At 49.4% G+C, this 12,930-nt stretch overlaps 1 protein-coding gene across 1 annotated transcript; it reads right to left on the reverse strand.

The window, feature by feature from the left end:
- Window positions 1-1,023: 1,023 nt before the first annotated feature.
- PTGDR (prostaglandin D2 receptor) lies at window positions 1,024-11,875 on the reverse strand. The gene is made up of 2 exons (XM_050954734.1): window positions 11,060-11,875; window positions 1,024-2,730 (listed from the first exon to the last, which is right to left on the reverse strand). Exons 1-2 carry the CDS (start codon window positions 11,873-11,875, stop codon window positions 2,533-2,535), a joined length of 1,014 nt encoding a protein of 337 aa, XP_050810691.1. The 3' UTR covers window positions 1,024-2,532.
- Between the last annotated feature and the right edge of the window lie 1,055 nt (window positions 11,876-12,930).

A 12,930-nucleotide genomic window follows, 5' to 3' on the forward strand; every position in this document is an offset into this window, starting at 1 on the left:
TGTTCTGGGGCACTGGTTCCGCACTTAAAGGGGAAAGTACCACCTGAAGAGGGCTTGTCTACAACAGTGTGTCCTGACCTGCCAGTGGGGTGTGGGTAGATTCTAGGTGGGTCACCACCAGGGCTGCATTATCTCATCGCTGGGCCCTAGACAAACATAGACTTTCTTCCGGCCTGGGGTGGAGGGGAGGCCCTGGAAGTCTCCTACTGGAATGCGTGCCAAGCACAATCTTTCGTAGACTATGGGAATGTGACAAGTCTTCCCCAGCCTGTTGTGAAACAGCTACATCAAGTTTCTTCCTTTAAGGTACAAAGTTTTACAATAAATATTTGCACAGGTTTCTTCCTTGTAAAAACTCTCACTCCAGCCCAGATATAGCAGAATAAATATCACATGATACGACAGTAAAACCGGACTGCACCTGTGTATAGATTAGCCGAGTAAACACGGATTGAAACAGACCCTTTACCAGACAGGGACCACAATAATACCTGCATGGTCTCATGTTCTAAATATTCCTGTAAGGCTGTTTCTGTCTTTGATACATGTCTGTAACTCGCATCAGCATTAATGGCAGTTATATATGTGACACAGAAGGAGACCAAACCTGTTTAAATGACCTTTCTGTTCCCCCAGCTGCTCCCATTTTGAGCATTTGGGCCTTTGCTCATCAAATTGCTGCTTATTTTAAGAACATAAGAATGGCCATACTGGGTCAGACCAAAGGTCCATCTAGCCAATGCCAGGTGCTTCAGAGGGAATGAACAGAACGGGAATCATCAAGTAATTTTGCCATACAGATAGTATTAAAATAATTGCAGTGAGCCAACTAGCTATTGGACTCACCTGACCCTAACTTGTCAACGTTGTACAATGCCTTGGAGAGGGCCCCTCTAAAATGCATCAGGTAAGAACAATAATTCCCAGCCAGGTAGCATAAACTTCCATTGTTAAAGCAAAAGATCAGTGACGTTTGTTGACCAAACAATGGAAATCACGAACTAGGTATAAATCTCAGCGCTGGCTAAAGAATAATTTATTGAACAAACCGTACAATGCAACATGATGTCGCTTTGTAAGATATATTTTTCAGCCTTTGTTTGTCCCCAGCGAATAGTTAAAGCACTTGAACGGTTGTAGCATATAAATGTAAATGCATTACTCCACCGCAAGCCTGTTTACTGTCTTAAGACCCAACCTGGCAAAGAGCTACCCTCCCCTGCGTAACTTTATTCATGGACTACTCAGAGGAATAAAGTTGGGAGGGGAGGGATAGCTCAGTGGTTTGAGTATTGGCCTGCTAAACCCAGGGCTGTGAGCTCAGTTCTTGAGGGGGACCATTTAGGGAACTGGGGTAAAAATCTGTCTGGTGATTGGTCCTGCTTTGAGCAGGGGGTTGGATTAGATGACCTCCTGAGGTCCCTTCCCACCCTGATATGCTCATGGGGTAGATCTCTGCAGGTTCCCTTGGGGCTGGGTACTGCAGGAGTTCTGCACAAAGAATTCCCCTTGTCTCTAATACCAGCAGGAGTTCTGTGTGCAAATCTAAGGCAGGAGAAAGGGCTCATCCTCACCACAGAGCATTATCTACTAGCCCCAGCAAGAGCCATCACACTGCAGCAGCACAGAGCCTTTGTATTAGCAGCACAAAATAGCTTTGCTAGCTTGAAGGGAAGCAGCACTGGAGGGTCAGCCCACCCATCCCTGCCTGGCCAACTGCTTGTGTTCAAGCACTGCAGGCTAGAGGTTTTTGTGTGTGCACTTGAGTTATACCTGGAGCTGACTCGACAGTGCAGACAAGCCCAGAGAATCATTGCTGCTGGGTCTGACGCTGTATGTACTGTGCATTGGATACTATCTGGCTACTGGATGACAAGATCAATTTATTGGGGTGGGGAGGCAGCTACAAGAAACTGTACGCTGCTTTTATTTCTTTTAAAAATGAAGAGTTTTATTTTTCCCTATCAGACTTTGGTGATTCCTGATTTAGCCCTTGTTCCTCCAAGCTGATCCTTGTGGGTAGACACGTCTGTCTGCCTGCAGCCTGTTGAAATCAATGGGAACCCCCAAAGGCAATGGGGCCCACCTTGCAGGATCGGGGCTGTACTCTGATAGGAGTGGAGAATCAGGTGGGCCCGAAGATCAGAGAGCAGCACTTTATACCACAAACACATTCTTTTTACAAAGTTCTCTGGGAAGTGGAGTGCTGTCACGTCGTAAGATTCACTGTTACTCACATGACTCACTTTCAGTTCCAGTCTGTGCCAGGAAAGGCAAAAATGCAGTAACGGAGGAATGCTTCTGCTCCGTACTGCATGTCCACAGCAGAGCGGCTAAGGCACTTCACCTTCCCCACAATACAGTCTTATATTTTCTTACAGTGTTTCTAGAAGAGCCATGTGTCACAATCACATTTGGCATAATTAGTGTGATCAGTTTGATTATGTAAACAATTACTGGAACAATATTCCTTCAATTCGAGTTACCAAAGAAAGCAGAAAGCTCTTCACTCCTGCAGCTTTGGTGCCTAGTTCATAGAAGCCGAGGCGTTGCGGCTTTTTTAGAATTCAGTCTTCTGCAAACCCTATGAAGGAACTTGCGAAAAACTGATGTCCTGAAAATGATGAACACCCAGGGGTCCACGATGGAATTCACAGATATAAACCTCAGGGCTGTAAGATCTGCCTTTTCATTAAAGTCAGCGGCAAATGCTCCCACATAAGCACGGACCTGTTTTACATAAAAAGATCTAATTATTATAAAGTATAGCACTTCGTTAATGACTCGAGTAAATGCCCTACATGCAATTATCGTACTCGACTGCTTTCCAGCACTGAATCAGCATGTTTCATTCTGAGCCTGCGCTTCGCTTAGATCGACATCAAACTTAACTAACACCAACTGGGCAGGCGGATGAATCGGTCAGTAAACAATCTGGGATCAGGCAACAAAATAATAGTTTCTGGGCATGTCATTACACTTCATGGGCCAGATCCTCAGCTGGTGATGGGGCGATGCCCACTGGTGCCAATTGAGGATCTGGCCCTATATGCTTTCATTGTTTAACAACTTACAGACTCAGTAGCTGGTGTGCAGGGGAGCACAAGAGTGCTCGGCGGATTATAGATAAGGTCCATGGGACTACCTTTGAAGGCTAACACAGATGGGTTTTGATAAACTAAATGTTTCATGTGGAAAACAGCCTGATTTTGATCTCCATCTCTTAAGACTGGTGCCACTGAAATCATGGCGTTGCACTAGCATGAGGTAAGAAGGGGCCCATATTTCTGGCTGTGCGTTGGCTACTAATCGACACCCCCATTCAATCTCTATTTCAGGCCCTGGTGTCACAGGCTTGGATGTCATCAGCAGACATGCAGATCTGAGAGGACGGTTTTGCCCTTCCTATGTGAATGAATTTTGTGCCAAATTAAAGGATGTGTAAAGGCTGCTTCCTAAAATGGAAATAAACTGGTTTCTCCAAACTATCTGCGCCTCAGTTTCCCCGGGCTAGCTTTTCAGCTGGATTGAGCTGGGGAGGGCAAGGTGGCTCTAAGCAACCTTTGCATTCCTCTGATCCTGGCGCCGCCAGGAAACAAAACAGTCTTCAGCATAACTAAAGGCAGCTTTAAGGAAGGCTCCACGTAATGGCCATTGGAGCAGTCCCCTAAGGAGAGCTCCTCTGCCCAAGGATCAGGCAGCATGCTGTGTACTCTGGCACGTGTCCCACATGGCTGAGGGGAGTGGGTGACGTCCAGTAAGCTGCACTCGCTTTATACCACGCTGGGATCCCCAGCAGTGCAGTGCAAAGCAGCTGGGACAGGGTGATCGGGCCGTGATTGTGGGAAGAGTCAGCTGACCAGCTCTTAAGCCCAGCAGCAGCAGCAGCAACTCCCCAGCTGCTCAAAGCATTTGATTTGCCCATGGCTGTGACAGCACCTGTCCCTGCCTTGACTCGTTCCAGGTAACCTGGGTCTGATCCAGCCAGGCTTGCTGCATCAGTTAGGAATCTCCAACCACACGGCATGACTGCCACATCCTGGTCCTGCGACAGAGGCTGAGGGTGTCCCTAACATACGAGATAATAGCACCTACATTTGTGAAGACTTGAATGCTTGAATGAAAGGCATGATGGCCCTGATTCTTTCACTTTACACTCACGTAACTCTCTTAACTTCAATCGAGTTAACTGTGATTTATTTTTCCCTGGTGGGCAAGGAGGATCAGGCCCCATCTCTGTGAAACATAACTACCGGGAAAGAGATCATAGAAGGAACTATTTAGTGTTAGAAAACATGGCAGAACATAGGAACACAGTGCAGCTGGGGAAGGAAACAGCCTCCTTTCTGATGCAGCGCAAAGAGATGTCTCTGCAGTGGCAAAACCTGAGCTCTGGAATTAGGTCATCTGGAGCAGTGGTTCTCAAAGCCAGGCCACCGCTTGTTCAGAGAAAGCCCCTGGCGGGCCAGGCTGGTTTGTTTACCTGCTGCGTCTGCAGGTTCGGCCGAGAGCGGCTCCCACTGGCCGCGGTTCACCACTCCAGGCCAATGTGGGCTGTGGGAAGCAGTGCGGGCCGAGGGATGTGCCGGCCGCCCTTCCCACAGCCCCCATTGGCCTGGAGCGGCGAACCGCGGCCAGTGGGAGCCGCGATTGGCTGAACGTGCGGACGCAGCAGGTAAACAAACCAGCCCGGCCCGCCGGGGCATTCCCTGCACAAGCGGCGAACTGGCTTTGAGAACCACTGATCTGGAGAATCCTCTGACAAATGGAATTACTAATGGAGCAGGAAATCCCATCACTGGTTGCATTAAACAGCAAGGTGAGGTCCCAATCCTGCAAACACTTAGGCAATCGAAATGAGGAGGATGAGCTAGCCGCGTGTGTCTAGTCAGGTCTCTGCAGACAACTATTGGTCCGCGGCTGAACCATCTGAGAACATTTTTGAGGGAAGAGAGCAAAACCTTGGAAAGGGGGCCTTAAACTTTGCATATGGGCCCGACTTAGCATTAACCCTTTCTAGGCTACGTGAGAGTGCTTGTAGAAACACTTTCTGCAAGAGTTCAATGAACTCTTTCCGCATATCCATCCTTAAGGTACATTTATCGCAGACTGTGTTTATAAAAACAATCCAGTGATGTACGTGTTGAAAGAATTCATAATGATGCTTCTTGGGTGAGAGTTAAGGCTGGATTCATTTCTTCCCCCGGATGTGTAAAATGTTATGTCATCTTTGGTCTGCTTCTGTGGCATGCAACAGCTTTCTGGGCAGGCAGCTAAAATAGCTTTTTGAATTTTGATCATTGCATAATCCCTCTGTGCAAGACCGTGGCAGACTGGAGACTACAAAGAGTCAAAATGTTGTAGTGCCTCCAATCTAGGGATTGGAAAAACTGTTAGGGCAAAAATCTCAAAGAGATGATGGGCAGGTGGTGCGACTGTTTTTCATTCCTACATAAATGAACATATTGGACCTGATTCTCCTCTCCCTGACATTGGTGTAAATCAGGAGTAACTCCACTGAAATTAATGGAACAACACTGGTGGAAAATTGATGTGAAAGAAAAATGAAGCCTATTCTTTTGAGACTTTCCTTGAATGTACCTATTCCATAACCGTAAATGTGCTGGGTTTTATATGCAGTGGTGTTGCAGCCGTGTTGGTCCCAGGATATTAGAGAGACGAAGGGAATGAGGGGACATCTTTGACTGGACCAACTTCTGCTGGTGAGAGAGAGACGCTTTCGAGCTGACACACAGCTCCTTTTCAGGTCTGTGTAGCTGGAAAGCTTGTCTCTCTCATTGACAGAAGTTGGTCCAACAAAAGATATCACCTCACCCACCTTTTCTCTTGTTTTTATAGTAACTAAATATTTGCAACATTGAATTATTTGAAACTTAAATGTTGCTTTAAAAAATACACACCATTTTAACTATGAAGTCATCATCTATAAAATACTGGTTTTCAGCACATTTTAGTATTACGATAATTACTGTGCAGTAAGAGTGCCCCCTTGTGGACACAGGAATGTATCACCTTTGAGTTCCATTATGGTTTTAGGGCTTGTCTTCGCATGGAATTACGCTGGAATAGCTATTCCTATATTGCTCCATGTGTAGACAAACCCTCAGCCACCTCAGAGTAAATCCTGGATAACTCTATTGACTTTGTTGGAGTTGCTCAGAGTTTTCTGTGGCAAAAATGTGATCAGAATCAGGCAGAGCTGGACTGGAGGCTGGCATCGTAGTCTAGGGACAGATTTTTAAAAGCATTTGGATACAGAGAAGCACCTAGTGAGATTTTTTTCAAAGATGCCTAGCTCTCACTGAGAATTAGGTGCCTAATGGTACAGATGGGTGCCTAACTAGCTTTAAAGTCTAGTTGTCATTTTATTTTACTTTGCAGAGGCATGTGATCTCCTGGTGAGATGCAGAAGTGTAGTGTAGATGGGATACACAGAAGGGGATTAGATTCTAAAAAAGCCCTTCTAACCCTGTGGTTCTATGATTCTAAGTACATAGACTGTAAATTCTTTGGGCAGACATTTGTCTTTTTGTTCTGTGTTTGTGCAGCACATTTGTGGACCCTGACCCATGACTAGAGCTCCTAGGAACGACCACAAAACAAATAAATAATAATAATGGATAGTGGGTGAGAAAAACGAAAACACATGTAAACACACGAAAGCATATGCATGCCCCAAAGTGCTTCTTTGGCTTAGTTTTGGTATGCGGCGTTGATTTTCCCTTGTAAATGTAATAATCACTATTTATGGGACACAGACAATGCCCACTCTTTACTTTCACTAGATTCAGATTCATGCTCTATTTCGTTAGTCACTGTTCATACTGAAGGAGAGATTATGGTACTTTTCTGCAGCTCAGGGCCTTTATCTTCTCTGCCCAGAGACTGCTAAAACTTCTCTGACAACTTGGATCATGGGGTCATAACAATACTTTGGAGCAGAATGTTTTCCCCTTTGCAATGCACACGTATTTTAAAAACAAAACTCCTGAACTCTCTTACAAGATCCTTATCTCACCTGTATTATTCAGCTGGAACAACACATTGTATGTTTGTCTCCTTTTCTAAAAAAGGATAGGAAAGTCCATATACAAATACAGCACTTAACCACTGTTTATTGTCTTGGAGAACCGCTATAAATGTATGTATTAAAAACCCCATTGAAAGGGTTTCCCATTAACAGGCTAACACAAGACCACAAAAGCAATGATGTTTACAATTAGGGTCTAACAACACACAGACACATCGATAAGGACATAGGGCATACTGGAAGATCCTCAGCTGTGCGTTTTCTTTCTTTTGTGGTCTTAGCAAACCTTTAACATTCTTTGTTTTGTGCTGAGTCCATTTCAATTTTATAAGTAAATACATTTGGGGCATACGATGAATCTGAAAAGAGAACTGAGGAATAGGATACCCAGGCTATGAAATATTTGTCCTATCTATTGTATCCGCTGTGTAGTGGAGGTGCAGCTTATTCACCTGTGAATGTGAAATATAAAAGCCGCTATCCTTGGCTGATTAACAGCTTTGTCAATGGGGTATATGCTTTTGGATGCTTATTTATGTTGCCCCAGCTGTTTGCGGATTATAAGACGAAATCAGTTGCGACACTCCGTCTGATCTTGCACAGGAGTCCATGGCATATGTGATATGGCCAGGTTCCAGAATGTAGTTTGGGTGCTAAAAGATGCATCTCTGCACATCCTAAACTTTAGTCTGACGTATGTAGCAAAATCTAATTGACTGACTAAACCGGACCACAGCTCATGCAAAGTGGCATCACATCCCCTCTCCCCAAAAATATACTAACTTTTTGGCAGATCAAAAAAATTGTTATGCATGATAGGTAACAACCTATTCTTCCAAGCACAATGCTCCTTTTGTTTTTAAAATAATGCTTTCCTTCAAAACTTGTAGCATGAAACAAAAGGGCTAATGATTACCTGCAAAATTATGCTTTAAAAAAAAAAAAAGAAACCTCTCTGAGTTAAAGAGGGGTGACTGGGGTGGGAGGTGGGTGAAGCATATTAAAGGTACAAAATCTACCAGATTGTATTTCCAGCCACATAAAACCTTTTAAAATTGTGTATGTGGTTTGTTTCTTTGGCATCTTTTCCTCCAAATTCAGCCCCAAAGTCTCTTCTTGTGGTTAGGATCTCACAGATGATTAGTTTTGATTTTGTAGCTGTAAATCACTGACAAAGGAATTTTGAATATTGAGGTGTCTTAAGCTGCACTAATGGTCACCACTAATGTAACTGCATTTTGATTTAATGGCTTTTTCCCCTCCAAACCACTTTCGTATATACAACAGTATTAAGATACGTGATGGATCTGGATGAGATAGGTCACTGAATTAAGCCAGTTTTCAGTTTTCACTTTACACAAGTGAAGTTGTGAATAGAAAATAAGGGCTTGATTATTTAAATCCATATGATCCTGAGTAGTAACCCTACTCATACGAATAATGCCAGAAGAAAAGCCGTACTGGGTCAGACCAATGGTGCATCTAGCACAGTATCCAGTCTTCCAACAGCAGCCTGTGCCAGATGCTTCAGAAGGAATGAACAGAACAGGGCAGCTTCTCGAGTGATCCATCCCCTGTCATCTAATCTCAGCTTCTGGCAGTCAGAGGTTTAGGGACAGCAAAATATGAGTGTCCCTAAACCCCATTGCAGTATATGGGAGCACTCACACAAGTAACCTAATGCCTGACTAACCAGGAGTCGTTGTGGCACCTTAGAGACTAACACATTTATTTGGGCATAAGCTTTTGTGCGCTAGAACCCACTTTATCAGATGCATGGAGTGGAAAATACAGGAGCAGGTATAAATACACGAAAAGATGTGAGTTACCTTACCAAGTGTGAGGTCAGCCTAACGAGACAAATCAATTAACAGCAGGATACCAAGGGAGGAAAAATAACTTTTGAAGTGGTAAGGAGAGTGGCCCATTTCATAACTGTTTGCAGGAGTAGTTCTTAAGTTAGCACAGCCAACTATCTTCTGCAAAATGCTGTATCAAGTTCAGAGCGTTATCCAGTGCTGGAGACATGTATCAATAAAATGGATAATGTTTAGAAAGAAGGACATGAAAACCTCCCTCACATAAGAAATCAGGTGCGTGTGAGGAGAACGTGGTAAGATTTGAATGATTTGTGGAAGGTGAATGATGACTGACTAAAGGTTTCAGATTTTTCACAATGTTAATACATTGGGCACATGCCTGAACAGACTTGAGTCTCCTATAAACTGTGTGTACGGGTGGAAAAGTGACTGAAATACACAAACACTGATGTTCCTTGTTGGTTAATGGCCAGTAACTTTGTACTAAACTTCGCTGTGTACTCATCAAAATAGGATCTTTCTGGGGCTTAGCACAAAATCTCCCTGATCATAAGTCAGGTTGCCTTGTTTATACTTCATATGTCATACGCAACAGTGTGACTCTGGAATGAAAGCTTTTGCTGTCAGCTTTGTTGACAGCGCCTGAGAAAAAGGGCAGCTTGCAAGAGTTGCTGTCCTGGCTCTGTAACACTGTAAACATGCAGTTGTTTCTAATGACTGTCTCTGTAGTGAAAGTGTCTTACAGTCTGCGGGGTAATAACCATGACACAGTGTAATCTGCAAGGGGTTCACCTCCTTACTCATCCCTTGTTTTATGAGTAACTGGGGAGTTTCTTAGTTGATTCAAGCAAGCAAGACATGGAGCTTAGAGAGTAAATGGAGCAAGGTAGTGTCATTTTTAAGGTCACTGTGAGAGCATACCCACAGTTGAAGAGGAGAATCTTTCCGGGCACCTCGTGATGCCCATGTCACTCTATTTTTCCCCTTTGTCTGCTCTTAAAAAGTTTTTAGTGTTGGTGGAAAGATGCTAGATTGCTCCCCCAGAAACGGCTCAGCATGGACGGCAGAGCTGAGAGGGTAGGTCAATGTCCCTGTCCGCTCAGCCCTTGGTATCTCGGCTGTGGCTGTCAGCAGGAGTGCCAGAGACAGAGACTTGGTCCACTCATCTATTTCAGGTTGCAGGGAGGTAAACAATTAACCCTCCTCCGTCACTGCTGCCCTGGTCAGCTTTCAACAGCACCCAGCGCCTTCCACTGGTTTATCAGCCCATGTGCCTCTGTCCGCCCTCCTCGCCCAAGAACAATGCCTCCAAAGTGATCAGGTCCAGAAGACAAGTTACCCGCATCCTTCTAGTTAGAGCTACGGGGACTTTATCTGCACTCACTCCCTTGCATTCGTTCACTGCAGCAAGCGTACGTACAGGGGGTTTGCCCCACTCATCCTGACCACCACTAACACCGGGGCAGTGGTACTAAGTTTTCAGCCCCATTTTGCCCTCCTGAGGAATCTAAAGGGGGTAGAGGAATCAGGATGGGAAATCCCGGCCAGTAACATGAGCAGGGAGAGGATTTTAGTCCCTAGCCTTGATCCCCTTTCGGTGGGTGTGGTGGGCAACCGCTTACCCACTGGTGTAGTTCCTTTGACTTCACTGGGCTTGCACAGGCTAATAAAGTGGCCCAGTGGTGGCAGGACTGGTGTGTCCCCAAACCCTGTTTGCCTGGGTGCACCTGAAAGCCCCCATTCCAAAGGTCCCCTCGAAATAGGCCCCTTCACAACTGATTTGCAAGGGTGGATGTGATTTTAAACCCATGTGTTCCCCAGTGGCAAGCCCTGGGTACAGAATAACCCCCGCAGGTGGAGAGGCAGGAGTGCAGTGGGCCCCCTGAATGGTACACAGCGCCCCAGCCCTCCCGTTTGCCTGGTGCCCCTACAAGCACCAGTCCCACTGCCCAGTGCTTCTAGACTAGGGCCAGGGGTGAGGCCTGCGGGCCAGGGACAAGGACGGTGTACGGCTGTACTGGGGCGAGGGAGATGTTACTCCAGCCGGACCCAAAACCCGCGGATTGAAGTCAGTGGGAAGACGGCCCTTGGGATCAGGATGGCCACAGTTAGGGTGGGGCGCACGGGCCCCCTACAGGATCGGGGCCTTACCCGATAATTCCCCCCTCCCTTCCCGGCCGGTACTCACGATGAGGGGCAGGGAGCAGACGGTGAAGAGGACGGTCATGAGGGCCAGCAGGACGAGGTGGTCCAGCTCCTCCATGCGCGGGGCGGCGGGGGCCCGGGCGGCGGTGGGCCCGCTGCGGCGGTGGGGCCGGCGGGCCATGCGGTAGAGGCTGCGCATGCTGGCCAGGTTGCAGAGCCCGATGGCCAGGACCAGCGCGCCCAGCAGGCTGGCGTAGAGCACGGAGTAGCCCCGCGCGGGGGCGCCGCCGCCGGCCATGCGGATGAAGCACCAGGTGCCCGGGCAGTACTGCACCGGGGCGCCGAAGCCCAGCAGCGGCAGGGCGCAGAAGAGGGCGCACAGGGCGGCGGCGGCGGCCGGGGCCAGCAGGGCGGCGGCGCGGCGGCGGCGCCGGAGGTGGCGCCGGTAGAAGTAGGGGTGGCCCAGCGAGAGCCAGCACTCCAGGGCCATGGCCAGCAGCAGCAGCGTGGGCGCCAGCCCGAAGAAGGCCATGAGGAAGGCGAAGAGCTGGCACAGGCGGCCCGGCTCCCCGCCGCCCGGCCACAGCTCGCTCAGGCTGCGGTTGCCCGCGTAGGCCGCCAGCACCATGGGGCTGAGCAGGCACTTGCCCAGCAGGTCGGTGACCGCCAGCCCGCTCACCAGCAGGTAGAAGGCGGAGGCCCGCGGGGGCCGCCCGCGCCGCAGCCGCTGCTGGCCCAGCAGGAAGAGGGCGAGCAGGTTCCCCAGCAGCCCGGCGCTGAAGAGCAGCGAGCCGGGCAGCGCCGACTCGCCGCCCTGGATGGCGCGGCTGTGCCGGCAGCGGTAGCCGTCGGCGTCCATGGGGAGCGAGAGGCGAGCCCGGCTCCGCGGCAGAGCCCAGGAGGGTCCGGGAGCTCAGCCCGCGCCGGACGCGGAGGGGAAGGCGGGGGTGGCTGGGGAGCGGGGGCTGCCGCTGCGGGACGGTGTCCGGGAAACGCAGCGACGGGGCGGCCAGGTGCAGCCTAGGAGGGGCCCCCGGGCAGCGGCCGGGCGCTGGGGCTCAGACCCGCCCGGGAGGCGGCGGCGCCCGGCTGCGGGCGAACCACGGGTCCCCGGCTCTGGCAGCCGCTCTGCCCCGGCTCGTTTGTCTCCTCGGCTCACCGGAGCTCCGGGACCCACGCGTGGCCGGCTCCAGCCACAGCCGCCCTCGGACTCAGGGCGAGGTCCCGCGGGAAACCCCAGGCAAAACTCCGGGAGGTCCATGGGAGGCATAACCAGCCCCCGCTCCCATGGCCCGATGCAGCCTCCCGGCCGTGGCTTCGCCCGTTACCGCTGTTTCTCCAGTTCTCCGCGATGTCTCCCGAGCCGCTCGGGATAACGGGGCTGGACCGCCAGGCAGAGACTCGTCCGTCCAATCAGCCTGCGTGCGCGGCTCGCTCGGCAGCCCGCCACCTCCGCGGAAGGTTTCGCGCTCTGACACCAGGCATCTTCGCTCGCCTGTGGCTTCGGCTTCCTCTTCCCCCAGGGCTCTAATCTAGCCTGGGCGGGTTGTCAAGCTTCCGCTCTCGTTGTGAAGCGCCCGCAGCATCGTTCCGACGGGCTGGAGAAAGCCACTCGCCCCCGGGGAGGAAAGTTCCCTGCCAGCACGTTGAGAGGCTGCGGGGGGAGGCAGGGGGCCAGCCTGGGGGGGTCTGTAGAACTCCACCTTTCCCGAGGTTGACATGCACATGAAGTTTTGGCCCTTGTGGTCGCAGAGGGAAACTCTTGAATGTGAACTGATGCACTGATGTCTCCCAGAGTCTGCAGAAAGACAGCTCCTCTGCCTCCTCTGCTGCGCAGTTTTGCCACGGAGTAGCTACCTGGAATTCATAGAATCATAGACTATCAGGGTTGGAAGAGACCCCAGGAGGTCATCT

The sequence above is a fragment of the Gopherus flavomarginatus genome, chromosome 5 (genome assembly GCF_025201925.1).
Source record: "Gopherus flavomarginatus isolate rGopFla2 chromosome 5, rGopFla2.mat.asm, whole genome shotgun sequence".
NCBI lineage: Eukaryota > Metazoa > Chordata > Testudines > Testudinidae > Gopherus > Gopherus flavomarginatus.

Excerpts from the sequence above, each read along its gene's own strand:
- PTGDR (XM_050954734.1), bottom strand. The coding sequence starts at position 11,875 with ATGGACGCCGACGGCTACCGCTGCCGGCACAGCCGCGCCATCCAGGGC. Across the intron at positions 2,731-11,059 it reads TCTGCTCCCTGCCCCTCATC|GTCCGTGCTTATGTGGGAGC; the intron begins GTGAGTACCGGC and ends TATGTAAAACAG.